Source organism: Cinclus cinclus, chromosome 2 (genome assembly GCF_963662255.1).
Source record: "Cinclus cinclus chromosome 2, bCinCin1.1, whole genome shotgun sequence".
Taxonomy (NCBI): Eukaryota; Metazoa; Chordata; class Aves; order Passeriformes; family Cinclidae; genus Cinclus; species Cinclus cinclus.
This window is the reverse complement of record NC_085047.1, coordinates 84,786,496-84,804,786: the sequence shown is the minus strand read 5'-3', so window position 1 is coordinate 84,804,786 and position 18,291 is coordinate 84,786,496. Positions and strand designations below refer to the sequence as shown.

General features: G+C 39.8%; 1 protein-coding gene across 1 annotated transcript; it reads left to right on the top strand.

Moving 5' to 3' along the window:
- Positions 1 to 334: 334 nt before the first annotated feature.
- RP2 (RP2 activator of ARL3 GTPase) lies at positions 335 to 15,035 on the top strand. The gene is made up of 5 exons (XM_062515015.1): positions 335 to 487; positions 9,134 to 9,799; positions 11,358 to 11,472; positions 12,530 to 12,615; positions 14,022 to 15,035. The coding sequence occupies exons 1-5, from the start codon at positions 356 to 358 to the stop codon at positions 14,103 to 14,105; spliced, it is 1,083 nt and encodes a 360-aa protein (XP_062370999.1). The 5' UTR covers positions 335 to 355; the 3' UTR covers positions 14,106 to 15,035.
- The last annotated feature ends 3,256 nt before the right edge of the window (positions 15,036 to 18,291 follow it).

Below are 18,291 nucleotides of genomic sequence, written 5' to 3'. Positions count from 1 at the left end.
CTCCTCGGTAGAGCGCTGGGTTCAGGAGCAGCCGCCGCCTCCTCCGAGCCGCTCCCGGGGAACGGGCTGGGGGAAACCCTCCGGGGGGCGAGGGAGCGATGGCGGTCGCTGACAAACCGCACCGCCCCGCTCGTCCCCGGCCCCGCTGCCAGGCACCGCCCCGTCCGGGCGGGCCGGAGGCGATGGTTGGAGCGGGACGGGGTGGGGAAGGGGAAAGGAAAGGCGGGGGGAAGTGTCGCGGTCTCTACGGGAGACGGGGGAAAACCGGAAGCCGGCGGGGCGGGGCGGCGCTGGCGAACCCTTCCCCGCTGCCAGCATCTCCCCGCCGGGCGGCGGCGGCGGCAGCAGCAGCGCCATGGGTTGTTTTTTCTCCCGCCGCAGGAAGCCGGCCCAGGACGGCCAGCAGCAGCAGCTGCAGGGAGCCGCGCAGGAGGCGGCGGCCGGCGAGCAGAAGGCGCCGCAGTACAGCTGGGACCTGCGAGCCAAGGTACCACCCCGGCGGCTGGGGCTGGGGGTATCGCCTCTGTCAGCGAGCAGCAATCTCGCCCTATCCTGTCGCCCGGGGTTTAAGCGGGGTGTGCGCTCCTACAGGGAGCACGCCTTTGCCGGTCCCGCGGTTACGGGTCGGTCCGCGCAGCTCAGTGCATTTATTTGAGCAATTAGAGAGGATTTTACCAGGCGGTCTCAAAAGAGGGTGGCGCGCTGGATGCCGCGGCTGCCGGCGGTGCGAGGATCGGTCCCGTCGGTGCGGGGCTGCTCCCGAGGAGCGGGCTGGTGCTGCATCCCGGTGGGACAGCGCCCTGTGGGCAAGCAGCTTGGCTGTGACAGTCCCCACGGGTGTCTGCCTGCCTCCGGGATTCCTGGTACAGCGCGGAGTGCCCTGGGTGCGTGCTTCACTCGAACAAACCGGGATTAATGGCCGGGGATCTGTGCCCGGGCGAGTCCCCGCAGCTGGCATTGCCGCGGAGGCATAAACCGCGTGCCGTGTGTCCTGTCTATATTGATTCTTCCTGCTTGGGTGTTTGCGCTGGTTTTTTTTTTTTGTTTTTTTTTTTTTTTTTTGTTTTTTTGTTTTTTTTTTTTGAGGAAGTAGAACTTGCTTATTAGCCCTTAAAATGACAGATGAAGACAAACCCTTCCCCATGCTGTTTCCAGAGCTCCTGGGGGACTCAAGAGGGAAAGCTTTTAAATGCTGGATAAAATGTATTTCTTCCTAGCCTCATTTCAAGTTTCGCTTCCTAAATATATAATGACATTGTAGCCCTACTAGGCCTCTCTTCTCTCCAGCTGCCTTCGGGTGGGGGAAGCAGAAACTGAGCTGATAAACTTAATTGACGTGGTTTCAACAAACAAAATCCTCAAACCTTTAGGCCATATTTTACAGGTATGGAAAAGAAAATGTGTTAACTTACTTGAATGTTTAGTTTGCTGGTTTTTTAAACTTGGCCAGGTGCTCTAGGGTGTCCCTTAAGTCTTCCAAGTAGATTAAGACAAGCTTAGATGGAGATGAGCTAGAGAGTGTGCGCATGGCCTGGAGGAATCAATTCCTAGAGGATAAAGAGCAATCTGTGTTGGGCTTGTTGCTGTGACTGGATATTTGGGGAGCAGCCTGTTACTTATATGGAGACTATTCTCACAGCAGGAGGGGCTGTACTGAAGTCATATTTTAGAGTGACAGAACAAAACTTTGTCTTAAAGTAAATTACTAAATCAGCCCTTGGAATAATATTTTTTAATTTTAGAGCAAATTCACCAGTTAAAGCTCAACAGGTGTGAGATTTTATTTTTTTTTAGCCCCTTCCCCATCTAGGTATATACAGCTGACTTTGAAAAATAAAAGAAGGGAAGTCAGGATATAGAAAGACTTGATTCAGAGAATATCTGGCCTTGTTGCTAGGGAGATGACTGTTGTTAACTTGCTGGAAGTAGGCTTAAGCTAACATATGAAACTGTTACAGCGCCAACAATCTATCTCTGTGGAGTAAAAAAAACCCACAGTCATGTATTGCATGTAAAACTTCCTCCTTTTCTATTAGAGACTGTTAGAAACCAGAAGAATCAGTGAATTTGGATTGTGCTAGTGAACTGTGTAAAGCATCAAATTAGCTGCTTAATTAATAACAGCTGCTACTGTACAGCCTAAGAATGGCTATTTAATGTCTAAGTTCATTTCTCTTGCTCTTTGCAGCCTTATTTTTTCATTGGGCTTTTTGGGTGTAAGATTCATACTAGGAAAAGCATCTGGAGTCACCTTATCTTAGGTGAAGGAGTACTGAGCCCTTGGTGCACTAGATTTGTTGATCCCAGTATGTATTAAGTGGTACCCTGTTAGTGTTAAAGTAGTGGCTTTAAATGTTGTCTGTGATACCTTGTCCTGTTGCCTATAGCTTTCTCATTTCTGATGCTTCACATATATTTATTTCACAAGTTTTTGTTTGTACACAAAGTTAAATTGAAGTCAGCTAGAAAACTTGTGGCATCAAGACTCTTTTTTTTGATCAAGTGCATTGAATTGCATTCTAAACCCTGAAAACCTCAACTCTGTTAACAGATGTGCTAAGTTGTCTTTTGATGTTTTTTTTCTACTATTTGGGTTGGGGGTGTGTTTCTAATTTTAGGCTGTCCTACTCAGCGATGCAGTTGTAGTTACATAGTGCAGTTTTACAAGCAAGTTTGGCAATTGTCAGTAGTTTTTGTAAACTATGCTCTGTATGATCTGACAGGTGAGTATGTCTTGCTGCTCAGACACTCCAGATGTCTTCCTGTAAACTAATGCCATGCTGACATGGCAGAAAAATGTAGGCATATTTGTGTGATTAGGGATGTGTAGAGGGGTGACTGAACCTGAGGGGTTCCTCCAACTGTTTCTTAAAACTATTTTGTCTGCTTCTGCAGGTCATCATTGCTAGTTGAGCCTATTTTAATCGTGTTCTGATGGCAGAAGATGATTAATTTTGATACTGTCTGCTAGTGTGGCCCTAGACAAAAACTAATATGACGATATCCCAGCGACCATGTAACTCTTGTGTAATAGTCCCAAAAATGGACTATGTGGTAGAAGGTTCTGAATAGAAAATATTATAAAATGCTGATAGTTGAATTGAAATTAAGGTAAGTATGTGAATTTGAGGAACCTTTTCAGATTTGCATGACTTTATTAAGTGAGGACAGAAGTTTTAAAGTATGCAAAATTTAATCAAATTTAGATTGCGTTGTAAATATGCTAGAGTCTATGCAATGCCTACTGAGCCTTGGGTTCAGAGAACTGTGTGAAGGTTACTTATGGCACAGTAGATGGACCAAAGGATCAGATTACCTTGAAAACAGAAAGGAGAAGGATGATTATTCAGTTTCTTGCTGCTCTGGGATTCTCAGTCCATGAGTATAAGTAGAGCACAGTTTATTTCAGAGTCTGATATTACTGCATTGTATCCTGAGGACAACTTATGTTTCTTTATGTCTTTGGGCTGTCAGGAGAGTCTCTTTCTGACCAAGTGTGAGAGAGGAACTTGGTGGTGCTTAGTCCTTCTCAGCCATTTTCACATTGATTGTTTTCCTTTCCCACTGTATGGCTAAGAGCAATAGCTGAATGTGGGTATGTACAGACAGGAACTGGGGCTTTTGTGTCTTGTGATGGCAGATACACCCATGACCTCCACAGGAGAAGAAACAAAATAGCTGCATCATCTTTTTTTGCTGTTGTCTTATGTTTGAGTAAGTAGGATTAGATTAATTATGATCACTGTGGCATTTAGAGCTTAGAGGAACTTTCCTTCCCAGATATTATTTTTTTCTCTTTTAGGAGGAACAAGTAAAGTTTCGTTTTATGTCAACTGACTTGCAACTTAACTGGTTTAGTTGATAGGAAACATGCAGCTATCATTGTAATTGTGCTGTGTAGCTGTATTTAAGCAGTTAGGAAACTTCAAGAGGTTTAAATTTTTGCCTAAGTCATGGATAGTCTTTTGTTAATTACCTTAGATATGAGGGTTCTTCCTGAATGGTTTGAGCTGTCTCGGGTATCTTGAATCGTCTAGATCTTGTTTAGGCAGCCATTTTGTACTTTATTTTGGAATATTAATAAAATAACTTTTTTCTCTAAACAATGAATTATTTTGAATAAATATTCAAATAAATATTCAGCAAGTCCTTAAATCCAATGTATCTCCCTTATGTTTCCTGATGTAATGGAAGAACTACTGCCGTGTTTTTCAAAATGTGGTCGGATCAACTGAGAAAGAGTAGGAAGGTTCATATTAAGCAGTATTTCCAGTTAGATCAAATACAGGCCTGTAGTAGCTTTATTTATTCTTTCAATTTTTCTGTATGCAGTATTTAGCAGTGATTTGCTGAATGTGGATAATGGATTTATGCTATTATGTGCATTATAGAAAAGCATGAATATTCCCAAGAATAGAATGAAATGAGAATTCAGACTGTTATATTGGCCACCCTTAAAGTCAGGGTGTGCAGGAGATGCTCCAAAATGAAACACTGTTTGTTAGTGACAGGAAGCTGCACTGCTCTTTCCACCTTTTCTTGTGCAAGAATCTTGAAATCTGCCAGTGGCTGAGTAACTTCAACAAGCAGTCTCCAGAGGATGTTGCAATTCATTACTGGAGGGCACCAAACCCATGCAAGTATAAATATGCAGAAGTATCTAGGCCTGGGAATGCACTTTTCTTTCTGATTTCCCTTATGTTAATTCCCCTGCTGACAAAAATAGTGCTTAAATCTTCTTAAACTGGCATGCCTACCCTGTTGCTGCAGCTTTTAATGTCACTGGGTCAGCAGCCAACTTTTGTATGTCATCAGATATATACAAGTCCATTTCTGAAATGCCATCTTTATTAACTTGGAGAGATAGGGGATGATTTTTTGAGAATTATATTTAAAAGAGAAGACTTTAGTGTAAGTGATTTAGAAATACTTTACAAACTGTTTGCTCAGCAGCCTAGACATGGGTAACTGGAGGAGAACTGTAACCTGTTAAGAACAGCAGTAGCATCTTCTATGGTAGGGGCATATCACTGTTGAGTGAAACTGCTTCCCCGATGGTCCCTGTGAAAAAGTCTTGCTAAGACATGAACTCATACCAGAAACACTTCAAGATGCTGGGATCCTTTATGTTTCTGAGTACAGTTATCACTAATAACTGTGGAGGTTTAGTACTTCCAAGCCTTCTTCTAAATGGGAGCTGCCCAGTTTTGGTGCCAGTGAACTGGATAATGGTGGCTGAAGAGAGATGCATCATGTGTGGGTTTCACATGGCCTCTGACCTTCTCACAAGACAAGTGTTTGCAGGAAGGAAAACTGCTTAATGCACCTTGCACTTGTAACAGGATGTCCTAGAGCTGTAAACAGCCATGACAAACTCAAACATGCCTTCACTTTTCTCCTTTTGTTTGTTCTTTTAAAATCCTTGCTCCTTACAATTTGTCCTCTAGCCCCTTGTAACAGACTTCTTACCATTGGAATTGCAAATAACCAAAGATTAGGCTTCTGTGCCTGTTTTGAGAAGAAAAAAAAATATTAGCCCTGTAAGAAGGGCTTTTTCATCATCATGTCTGGTTATTTTAGGTCATTTTATGGAGTAATTCCCAAACTTGTGTGCATAGCCACTTCAGTTAGAAGGTTTCAACTCCTGGGCTGTGTCAATATCTATTAATGTATGACTCTTATCTACCCCAGGAACTCATTAAATTCAGCTGAAAATATTGAAAGTTACTGCTGTGAATAGTCATCTTTTGAACTTGCATCAGTCTGGGGAAAAAAAAAGACATTTTAAAAACCTGTTAAGGGCTGCAGAGTAAAGCATCTGTCTGGGTGAGATGGGTGGAATTGGACAAAGTGTTTTGAAACTTTATCCAAATACAAAGAACAAGTAGATGAGTTATCAAATAGTTGAGTTTTCCTGACCTGCCAGGTGCTTAAGATTTTATAGCCAATGGAGCACCAAATGAATGGGCAGAGAAATGTACATAGCCCTGGTTATGGTTGCACAAGACTGCAGGTATTGCTTTCTTCTGTTTCTTTGGGCTTTCCTACCCTGCTTTTTTGGCTATGTTGCCAAGAGAGCTTAGGAAGTGTTCACCGTCAGGGGAAGGAACGTGGTTGCAGTGATTTAATATTAGCCAGTTGATGATACCTGAGGACTTCAGAGATGGAGAACATGAGCTAAGAAGGCTCATGGCTTGCATCAAAAGCAGTATGGCCGTCAGGACTAGGGCCATGACCTGTACTTGGCACTGTTGAGGTTGTACCTCAAAGCCTGTATTCAGTTCTGGATTCCTCACTTAAAGAAAGACACTGAAGTGCTGGAGCATGTCCAGAGAAGGACAACAGAACTGGTGAAGGGTCTGGAGCACAAGTCTGATGAAAAGCTGCTGAGGGAGCTGGGGGTGTTTAGTTGGAAGAAAAGGATGCTCAGGTGAGATGTTGTTGCTCTCTACAACCACCTCAAAGGAGACTGTAGAAGATCAGGGCTGGTCTCTTCTCCCAAGTACCTAGAGATAGGACAAGATGAAAAGACCTCAAGTTGCTCCAGGAGAGCCTTAGATTGGACATGACGAAAACTTTTTAATGGAAAGAGATGGAACAGGCATCCCAGGGAATTGGTTGATTCACCATCCCTGGAGGTATTTAAAAGGTGTGTAGATGTGGCAGCTGGGGACACGGTTTAGTGGTGGACTTGGCAGTGTCAGGTTAATGGTTGCATTTGACAGACTCGGAAGTCTTTTCCAATTTAAACTATTCTGTTATTCTATAAACATGTAAGGACCTGTTGGATGCATCCTCAAAATCATAGTTCTGCTTTCTGGCATGTTTCTTTTACCAAGGAGAAGTGAAATATTTATATCTGCTGTAGTCTTAGATTCCCTCCTCTCAGGGGCAATAACCCAGTGGGAAGAGAAAGTATCAAATCTATTTCATGCAGTCTCTCCAATCTATACTGCAGTGTTAATCAGTAAATACTCTTAGTCTTTAAAAGGATATCTGCAAAACAAAATTAAAGGAAATGTGCAAATTCCCTGGCATGGCCAACAAACTGAGAAGTAAAAGCTGTGTCATGGTGGAAGTGTTAGTTCTGGAAAGAAGGCAAATGAAGAGGAGCTCCTGAATCAGATAATAAGCTAAACTTTAACTTGAGTAGTCTTCTTACTCAAACTCTCATTTAAAACTGTCTGTAAGCTGTGAGTTTGCTGACTAACCAGTGTTTTTCACCTAGGCCTAAATAAAATTGCAAAGTAAAGTTTCACTCATCCTTGCAAATGCCATTGGGTAGGATGAGCTAGTGCTGCTTCAGAGGCTTTGTATAGCAGAGCAATTCAGAAAGATATACTTAACTTCCAAGTTTCTAAGAAGTTGTAAGTTCTGGATACACTGAACTTCTCACTCCTAAGGGAAGTAACTGTTCCTCTGTGTGTCTTTTGAAAGCAGTAAATCTGTCTCCCATGGTTATTTAAAAAAAGCCCCAGCACCCAACATGCAGAAATACATATACATACATTAATGTTCTAGGAGTTGCCTGGAAAGAATATATCCAAAAGCAATTTTAATATTTATATTCTCGTGTAAGAGAGAATATAAGGGTAGATAACTTGATATGAATCAAATATGTAACATTACTTGAGACTAAATACCTTGGGGAATTTGAACCTAAAGCATGCTGTGTGACTGAGTCTCCATGAGTTGTCCCTTTTCTTTTGAGTCTCACAATTTTATTTGTAACTCTTCCAGCTAACTTTTCTGGAAGTATATTAGTGGTATTTGATTGAGGAGAAAATTCCAGGAAGCTATCTTCATTGTCTCAACTTGCATTTTATTTGGAAGATTCATCAGCTGCAAATCTCCTTTCTTGTCTGAAGGTCATATATATTGTATAGAATGAAACACATCTCAGCTGGTAGAGATTTTTAGCTTCCTTTGGCTGTTCCATTCAAAAACTACCTGGGCTGGTTTCATGAATGTCTGGTGCTGGCCTGTTCTGGTTTATGCCTTTTGCTGGTCTCTAAATATTGTGTCAATGTTTGAAGTGCTAGGAAGAAGTTCTTTTTAGAAATTAGACTACACCAAAACTGTGGTAATGCATGATAACTGATTATGGTGCAGCTAATTTTAGGAGCCTCAAGACTGCTAATCAAATAACAAGCTGGTGGAGTGGTCTTGTGTTAGACATTCACTTGTACACTTCTAAGTGCTATTTTAGTGAGCTTTCACGAGAGGGCAGAGTAGAATTTGCTCCAGGAATTGTAGTTGCCTTGAGACTTAAATTATATCTAGAAATAAGGCAGCTCAGATTCCTTTGGTTTTAGGACAGCATGGACTGTATTATTTACGCTTTCCATCTGTATTACATCCTTCCTAGGTGCTGTGTGGCTCGTGAGTTGATTCTCCCTAAAAGAGAGTCCCAGGAAAATCCACAGCCTCCCTCAAGTATTCTGCCCCAGCAAGAGGGATGCTGGAGTGTGGAGGAGATCTGCAAACATGCTTCCTATACCATCACTGTCAGTTGTTGCTTCTTGGACATAGTTAAAACAATCTCCTAAGTTTTGTTAGCACAAAACTCTCGTCATTGTTAGCACAAGATAATGCTGTGGCAGAGTCATGAGCTGTCTGTAGTTTGCAAACACAGCAGAGAAGATACTGCTTGACAGCAACAAGATTTCCTTGCAATGCCTTAAGGCGTGGTAAAATATTACCAAGAAAGCTACTCAAAAAGGAAATACTGTGTATCTCTGGCTTTATGAATCTTTAAGTATGTTGGACAGTGTATTTTTTGCAGTTATTACTCTACCCAGAGCCCTCATCCTTGTTGAAACAATTCAGAGTCCGCAGTTAAAACTGGCTCCCCTTGCCTCTTTATTAAAGGACAAACTGAGTCATTTTTTATACCCATGGAGCATCTCAGAAGTGTAGTTGCACGTCTTAGTTGTATCTGATTACTGTGTATTCCAGTAGTTTAGCTAAAAGAATTGCTTCTGATCTTCCATCACTCATTGAAGACTCTTGTGGCTGTTTATCCTGTATAATTCAATGGTACTTCAATCAGTGCAAGTCAATGGGCATTTAGCATTATAATGTTCTCTGCATTTGAAAACTAACCTTTTTTTAAATTTTATTCCTCCTTCAGATTGACCCCAAAGATTACACTTTCTCTGGACTTAAAAATGAAACTGTGGGTCGACTGCCTGGAAAAGTAGCAGGGCAACAATTTGTCATCCAGGACTGTGAGAACTGCAAAATCTACATATTTGACCATTCTGCTACAATCACAATTGATGACTGTGTCAATTGTCAAATCTTTTTAGGACCAGTAAAAGGCAGCGTGTTTTTCCGTGACTGCAAAGACTGTAAATGTGTGGTTGCCTGCCAACAGTTCCGCACGCGGGACTGCAGAAAGCTGGAGGTATTCTTGTGCTGTGCCACCCAACCCATTATCGAGTCCTCCACAGGTATGAAATTTGGATGTTTCCAGTACTATTATCCTGAGCTTGCTCTACAATTTAAAGATGCTGGTCTGAGTATCTTCAACAACACATGGAGCAACATCCATGACTTCACCCCTGTGTCTGGAGAAAATAACTGGGGCCTTTTACCTGAAACTGCTGTAGTCCAAGATTATGTTCCTCTGCCCAGCTCTGAGGAGCTGAAAGCCGTCAGGGTTTCTACTGATGCTACAAAGAGCATAATACCGGTAACTCGAGGGCAGAGACAGAAAAACAGTGATGAATCATGTTTGGCCGTGTTTTTTGCTGGTGACTACACAACTGCAAATGCCAGGAAGTTAATTGATGAGGTAAGCAATCTTTGTCTTCATTCAGGTTTTCCAATTCCTAATTAAACTTTCCTCTGGACAGCCTCTGATTCTCCCTGAAGGATCTCTGTCTACTGACCATACTGATCAACTGCATTGTTTAAAATCTTAAAGTAAGATAGGATAGTGGATCTCATTTGATCAGTCATTTGCTTTACAGCTGCCATCCTGTGAGTGGCTCATCTATGCTCCAACAGTTCTGGTGTACTTTTCCATCATGGTGTAGCAAAGTGATGCTCTGAAGAAATTGATTTGATGAACTTGGTCAAATATGGATTGACGGTGCTTGTGAATCGGGATGTAACTGATTAACTTGCTAGCTTATTGTCCTGAAAGTTTTTCCAATACTAACAGTCTAAAAAACAACAACAAAAAAATATTAATATGTATCCCCCGTGTCATCCACTGCTGTTGGAACTTTTTTTTTCTGAAAGGGGCAGTGACTGATTGTCACGGCTGGTCAGCTGTCTTCAATGACTTAAACAGTTTTTTTATTGTTTTCTTTTTTATTATTTTTGTTTGTTTGTTTGTTTTTTCCCCTCTCCTGTGAGACAGCAACTTCCAAGCTTGGCTGAGTTTGTACTTTCTTGGGGCTAAAACCCAGGAGTGGCTGGCTGCTTTCACCATCCTGAAGTTCCAAGGATGTCACAGAGCAGAGCCAGTAACCATGGGCTACAGCATCTGAGAGTGGTATCTGCAAAACTGCTGATCACAGTGCTCTATAATCAACTAAACATGTGGTGGAGCTCTTTCCCTTGGGTTTTTATTGGCAAGGAAAGAAAGCTGTAGGGTGTCTCCTGCCCAGTTGGACTTTTATGGGACTGAGCTACTGAGTTACTTGGGTGAGGGGTGGTTTATTTTCTGATTAAGTAATCAGGTGGAAGGTAATACCTCTGTTAGTAGTTATTTAGAAGTTGGAGTTAAAAAGATGCTAAAGGACTAGTTAGTGAGTTTCTGTGGAAATCTAGCTGCTCTGTAGATTAATGGATGTTTTGGAAGTAAAAGTGTATTTGCTTCTTTCCCACATGCTGTTAGTTTCATATTAGACTTGGAATAAAAATGTGGGTGGGGGTGAGATGTGTATATGTGTTTTCAAACGTTGCTAACTATTGTTCTTAAACTGAAAACTTCAGCAGTGGATAGATGAGAGTTTGGGCTAATGCTTGACTGGACTATTTAAACTATTTCAGACTAAAGAGAATTGACTGCTTGTTTCCAGATGCTGAATGCCTTTAACTCCCATTAGTTTCTGCATGTGAGGGATTGTGAGGGAAAACGCATAACCCTGGGCCCTAATACATAAAACAAAAACATTCACATTAGGTGCACTAAGAGAGAGGAGAAAATCTGGATGAATGCAATGAAAATAAACAGTAGTGTAGAAAAAGCAAATGGTCTCTGAAAAGAGCAAAAAGGTTCCCTTTGCTCTGAGACTTTGTGTATGGGAAAAATGGCAGTGTATATGACAGTGTAATCTGCATGCTCAAGTTGAACTCTGCCTTAGAAGCATTTTTAACATTAATTCTTTCTCTGTTAACAGATGACTAGTAAAGGCTTTCAACTGGTACAGACTAAAGAAGTCTTAATGAAGGCAGAGGATGCTCACAGAGTTTTCCAGCAGAGTGCATTAGAATTCATTCCACTGCTGGAAAAAGGTGAATTTGTGTTTTCTTTCTTCTTGTGATACAGAAATCTGTCACTAGAGAGTTCTGGAGAAGAGGAATGAAGAACAAATTTGTATTTCAAGGGCGTAGTGTAAAACCTGTTGAGATTAATTTTGGAAGCCTAAGAGAGGCCCTAAACCAGCCAAAGCTCCAGGAGGCATCAGTAATGTGTTCTTTCACATGTATTTTGTGTTTCTGCTCCCCCTCTAGTGGTCCAACCGCATAGCTCAGGAGCAGCAGCACATGCAGAACTGCCTGGAGTGGTCAAAAAAGCTCATGGTTTTAGACTATTTCTAACTTGTCACCAGTGCTGCTCAACCACTGAGCTGTTCAGTGTTTCTGTATAAATTATTTAAGCAAAACAGTATAGATGTACATAAAGCAGATAAGTGTTTAAAATTCTTGTTTATAACTTGTGTACTGTCTGAGTATTTAAAAAGCCTTTCTATTTATATGACCACTGTTGAGTTTTGTCTCTTCTTGCAGAAGTACTGACACCTTGTTATCTGTTATATGCTAAAGCTCACCATGTGTTCCCAAACTTGATAGCAACATACAGGTGTTTTTTCATGGTGACATGAGATGTCTGTGATGCTCATTGCAAGAATACGACAAAAGTCACTGCACTTACGATAGTCTAGCTTATGGGCTATATTGCAGTCATGTGGGAAGAAACACCGTGTTCAGAATGAAACCAGAGAAAGCAGACCTGCCAATAGTGGGTGAGAACAAGTCTAAAAATCAGGCAATTTGCTATCTTGGGACTGAGGCAAAAATGCTTGAATGACTCAGTCCCGCTCCAGATGTCTCTGAAATGGCTCACTACTTGAGCAGCATAGTCTGACTCACTTCCACGATGCCTTGCACTTCTTAGCATTTTTGTGCTATTGCTGCCTTTTAAGAAGTAAAACTCCTGTTATGGGGCTGCTCAAGCAAAAATAAAAAAAATACTTCTTGCAAGCTTCATAATTCCTTATGGGTTGAGAAATCTACTGTTTCAATGTCAGACTTAAAAGCACTATTGATTTTAGATGAAACTATTTTCTAGGTCCAGTGGTTGCTTTGGAATTCAATGGAGATGGTGCTGTAGAACAATGTCAAAGCACTATAAATGAAGTTTTTAGTGGGACCAAGGTAAGTTGGTGCATTGCTTTATTTGCAGAAAATATTGCGGAATGTCTGAGCTATTTCATGGTTAAGATGCCACGTTGACATACTACACAATCTTTTTAGGTTCATGGGTAGTAAAATTGGAATATATTTTTGTTGTTGTTTTGGCTTTTTTGTACTAAAAACGTGAGTTCCTTGCTGGTGACAAGAAAATTGTCCTAGGAAAGAGTTCTGAATCCCCATATCTACTGAAGAATACAATATTTCTAATTAAAACTGTTGTTTCACATAATAGCAAAATCAAGTTCTATAATTATAATACAAAAGAAGTTCCACTTCAAGTCTTGGATTTAGTCACTTAACTTTGTGGTGTCCTGCCGATTAAACCACAACAAAGGTAATATGATGGGATTTCAACCTTTTTTCCATGTTTACTTTTGCTGTGTAGGATACCACAGAATTCCTTCAAAGACAGTGTTCTTTTTTCTTCTGTCTGATTCTTTCACTTTAGCTTCCTTACACTACACCTCCTCTTTCCTTCCTATTCCCTTTCTCTAAATGGCAAAGGTTTTGAGAGTTTATGGAAACATTTAGAGCACTCCTGGTAACAGGAGAGTGACAAACCCTTTGCTTTCAGGCAGCTGCTCAAAGAAGACTAGAATGTCTTTGAGACATAGTATCCATGCAGCTCTTTGCTGTCTTTCAGCTTCTTTCAGAAGACTTATTTGAAATGCGGCTGCCCAGTTTCTGGAACACAGTAATCTTGTAATAAGCATCTCGTTTAATTTTTTGATTGAGGCTAATGCTTGCATGCTAAGATGGGTGAACAGCCACACAGTTGTGTTACACTCAACTGTTTGAGTATTGCCTAAGACAGTTGTTCATCTACTGAAAGCTTTCAAAGGTGACTGTCCTGGAGCTTGGACTTCAACATACATTGATAAATTTTGAAGAATGCAAAAGTAATTGAAGTCAATTTTTAAAAAATAGTCATCTGCTGAAGAAGCAATGACGTTTTTTTGAGGGTAATACAGCACAAGGAAGTCTTTCTTACAAACTCTCCCTTTCTGTTAAAGGAAAGGATTTTGTGTTTTTATTTATCCCCCGCTCTCCTGGAAAGAATTGACTTTACCAATCAAAATGCATCTAAACAGACACTAACTGGAGCTGTGACCCCTGAATAATAAAGCCCCAAACTCCTGATCCTAAAGGCAAGGGTTAATGCAGCCAGCATATGTGCTAGGAAAGGGTGATGATAACAAATGGTGGATGCATCAGGGCTGAGAGGATACTAGGATTTGTTCTGTAATACAGTGGGAACCAACATTGTGTCTCTCACAAAATGCAAAACTAAAAATAAGCATTACTGATTCCAAATGAGCATGACTGCTTTTACTGATGCATAACTATTTTCTTGTTTAACAAAACAGGTTTTTGTATCGGAAAGCAAAGCATCAGCATCTCAAGATGTAGACAATTTCTACAATTTTGCTGACATGCAGATGGGAATGTGAAGTTTAGCATGAAGGTGCTCACATACAGTTTGTTTCAGCACTTGGATGTCACTTGGCTTGAGTATTGTAGCAGTTTTGTCATTTAGTTTTGTATTTCTCATATATCCCTTTTATAAAGCCACTGGTGTTTTTAAATACCACGTTATCTGGAGTCAACTGCATAGATAGCCATGTGCATTGTGTTTGAAATTTAAGCTTAACTTCAAAAACAATTGAGCTTTTCTACTAACTTTTTTACAGTGATTTCTAAACATCTATCAACACTTGAATGTTTCTTGACAATATCTAATGGTTCTACATATTTTAAAAGTGCAATGCTAATCCAAGTTTGATGCAGCAGTAATTGTTATCTTTCACTCAGACATATTGTTTAGAAAGTGTATTTATGTGAAACTTGCCCTTCATAATTTTTCCCACATGCAAATTTGTCTTCACTGGGGGTGCAGGAAGGAAGCTGTAGTCATTGACTCTTTCTGAAAGCTTAGTCTGAAATTAATTTTCCTTGTAGCACGCTTTCAAAAGTGGTTTGTGACTTTGGCTTACTCTTGACTTCAGCACACTTTTTGAATAAATCTGTTTGCAGCAGCATTTATGGTGAGAGTTGTCACAACAGCATTCTGGTAAGTGAGCACTTGGAGGTTTTGCTGCTTGAGGTGAATCCTGAGCATGAGTGCTCTGCTGAAGCTACTCTAAGGTCTGCTCAGGTTTTTTGGCAATACAGCTGCCTCTGGCATTGCCAGTTCACACATGGGATCCACATGGGATATACATGAGGCTTCTTTGCACTTGGAGCAATAAACCTCTGGCATATTGTTGGTTACTAGAAGGGACATAGCCAGTAGTCAGAGAAGGACTTTGACTGCATTAAAAACCCCTTCTTCCTTGCTAGACTCCAGGAGAAGGCTTTTACATGCAGAAGTAACAAAGAAAGTGCTGTAAAGTGCTACACACTGCCATAAGATTTATTTTGTATTAATTCTAAAGACAGACTGAAGAAGTGCTACCAGCATTTTGTGAGATGCATTTGAATAGTGCTCAGTAATAATGCTTATTGCTAAATAATGCATATTAAAACCTTACTGATTTTTGTACATGAACTTAAAGCCTAAGTCCAGGTTTACAAGCACTCTGTAATACTTGAACCAATTGTGCATGCAGACATACAAAACCAAATTTCATAATTAAAACATGGCTTGCCAGTTTGCATAGCCTTTACAATTCATTGAATGGATTGGGCATGTGTTGAGGTGCTAAAGCAATTTCCTCATTACGGTCATCCATCAAAAGGGAAGATCTTGCAAATCTTAACTGAAAATGAGTCGTGACTCATCAGTTTCACAGTTCTGGAGTTCCAAAGTGGCTAAAAATACATCTCTAATTTTTTTTTTTTTGAGTTAGCACATGAAAGAATCTCTTCTGAAATTTATAGTTCTGTAATGCCCAAGAGAGGTTCTAAACTGTCATTTTGTTGCTACTGGGCAAATGCTTGCCATTACTTTAAACTAGAGGATATGTTTTTAGGACCTCTTGTTATAGTTATGCATAGATTAAATAAGGAAGAATATCTCCTGAATAAATAAAACCACTGGTGTACTGGTGGTAAGAAAATTGCTACTTCTTTGAAGTGTTTTTATTTGACAAAGTTGAAAGAAAACCAAAGCACCACCAGAATCCAACTGGTAGCAGAAATGACCATTTACTAGCACTTAGTCAGCCAGGAATTTTTAAAATTTTTTTTTTTTTAAAGTATGAGGTGAGGCTTTAAAAAGAACTAAAATTTTTATCTTGCTCTCCAAAGTACTAACACAACTCATCCATCAACATTTACAGGAATTAATCTAGACATGTACAGTAAATGTATTATTTTGGTATGGGCAGTACATGGAAATTGTATAATGTACTTCAGAGCTGTCATTTTGTGATTTGTATCAGCAGTACACATACTAGACTACCTTGGTCTCTAAACTTTTACAAATAATATTTCCAAAGTTACATGCTGACACTTGATCATGTGTATGTTTATAGCTTATTTTTTGTATCATCAACCTGCTCTGGAAACAAAGTGCTAAATGGACTTTTGTGGCTCCTTTTGCCGGAGGACAGGATGATTAATTGAAAGTTAATCTAGGCTTGAAACAGTGGAATAACCTTTCTACATGCTGGGAAAGAGCAGTGTTGCCTTTTTTTTTTTTTAACAAAAAAAGATGGTCTGTTTACCGACATCAAGAATTTTTAATTTAAAAATCCCTAAATAATGAAAGAGCTTCTCAATCCAATTATTTATCTTTTGATTTCTATTTCGTGCTAACAGGTGTTAAGAACACTTCTCGCTTAAGAGTCAGGAATTCTTTGCTTTACAGAATGGTACGTGTTTCATGTATTCTTTGTACATTTCTTGTGTAGCTTTTAATGTAATTTGTATTACACTGTGAATGTGATTCATAATAAACATTTGAAATATTTGAACTCTGCACTCTGAAGACTTTTTGGAATTATAGTATATTGAAAAATATAATTACATTTTATTAGGTATAAAAACTGATTTCCATGTTTAAACAGGCATGTATCTTGAAATAGATACTCATAGCTAATCGAAAATGAACATTAACTCTCTAGGCATTCATCTTCTGATGAATTTTTTGATAGCAGGGACTTTTCCTCAGTCAGTGATTGTGGTGGTTATAGTAGTAAAATCATTAATTTTGAAAGCAGGTCCATTTAATATCTAAAAACCAGTAAAATCCTCCTGAAAATAGGTAAACATTTAATAAGTTTCCAAATGTGGCTTTAAACTGGTCAGAAATGTGACTGTTCCAAGCAGAGATGGTCTAGGGTACTCTCACTAAGCACACATATTTGGAAAGAACATTAAGTACTGTATCAATACAGTTTTCTTCTGAATATATTGAGTAAAATTGTGCTGCTTTAATGTATCAAAGCTTTTGGCTTAACTTTAGCTTTTATTGTACAATTTTACAGTTTAAAAACCGTCTTGTCACCCCAGCTGGATCCAAGTTGCCTAATAATCTTTTTTTTAATGTAGTGTCTGAGTCATAGCAAAGCTGTCCTTAAATATTTTCACCATTTTTACCAATCGCTTTTTCAAATAGAAACATGAAAAAGTATCTGTGCCCCAGTTGCTAGAAGATCACCCACTTTCTTTTGTCATATCTAATATACATGCATTTTATTCATGACTTTAATCCACATACTAGGCTGCACTTACATAACTTAAACAGATTTTTTTTTCAATTCCATAAAGCAGTCTTAACCTTTTATTACAAAATATATGCTTAAGTCATTCTGACTAATAAGGGGGAAAATGTTTTACTGACTTAAGCATGAGTAAAACTCTGTAGCTGAATACTTTCTTATTTAAAGGCTGGCTTTTAAGTATTTAGATTTTATTAATACAGAATTCAGCATTCTGCACAAATTTGAATCAGAGTTGATAATACTATCTTTCAAAAGATGTTGATTTCACAGGCTGTTTTCCTAAAAATTTAATGCAGGGTATAGTGAAATAAATCCGTTAATACCTAGGAGCAGCCCAGTTTGCCTGCCTGATTAGTTCCTAAACTCTGGGTCTTTTGCTATCAAGTTCCTTGTTGACTCATGGGGACCTCTGTACTATTTCTTTTTTGAATTAATGAGTAAGCATCCTGAATCCCCAAGGGTGACATAGGTCTTTGGAGGTCTGCAGGAACATATCTTCCAAGACATGCTTAAATCTGATCCAAAACATGTAAATTCAGTTTAAAAAGCTATGAATAAGTGCAAATTACAAGTATTGTCTCTAGAATCCATGGATTTGAGTGGGATGGTGCAACTGGCTGTAACACTTCCTGAAGGTGTGTGTTATAGCTCTGCATTTTACTGCAGTAGATGTTGGACAGACTCTGGGAGTCCACCTCATTCCCTGGGCATTGACTGCAGGGCTTGCAGTATGAGCTATAGGAATTTGCTGAGGACAACAATTTCTGAAAACTAATCATTTGCTGTATTGCCATCCTGGAGGTTTTTCTTGAAGCTGTCTATTCTGAGCTCTGTCTCTCAACACAACCATCTATATATGGCAAAACTTTGCAAACATCAAACCTGGTAGAAACAGGATATGCAGGAGGATTTGCTGAATGCCTGGGAGTCATGGAGCATTAACAGTCCAGACATTAATATCTTTGTGTCC

Coding starts and splice junctions, on each gene's coding strand:
- RP2 (XM_062515015.1), top strand. CDS start 356: ATGGGTTGTTTTTTCTCCCGCCGCAGGAAGCCGGCCCAGGACGGCCAG. Junction 488..9,133: donor GCTGGGACCTGCGAGCCAAG/GTACCACCCCGG, acceptor TTCCTCCTTCAG/ATTGACCCCAAAGATTACAC. Junction 9,800..11,357: donor CCAGGAAGTTAATTGATGAG/GTAAGCAATCTT, acceptor CTCTGTTAACAG/ATGACTAGTAAAGGCTTTCA.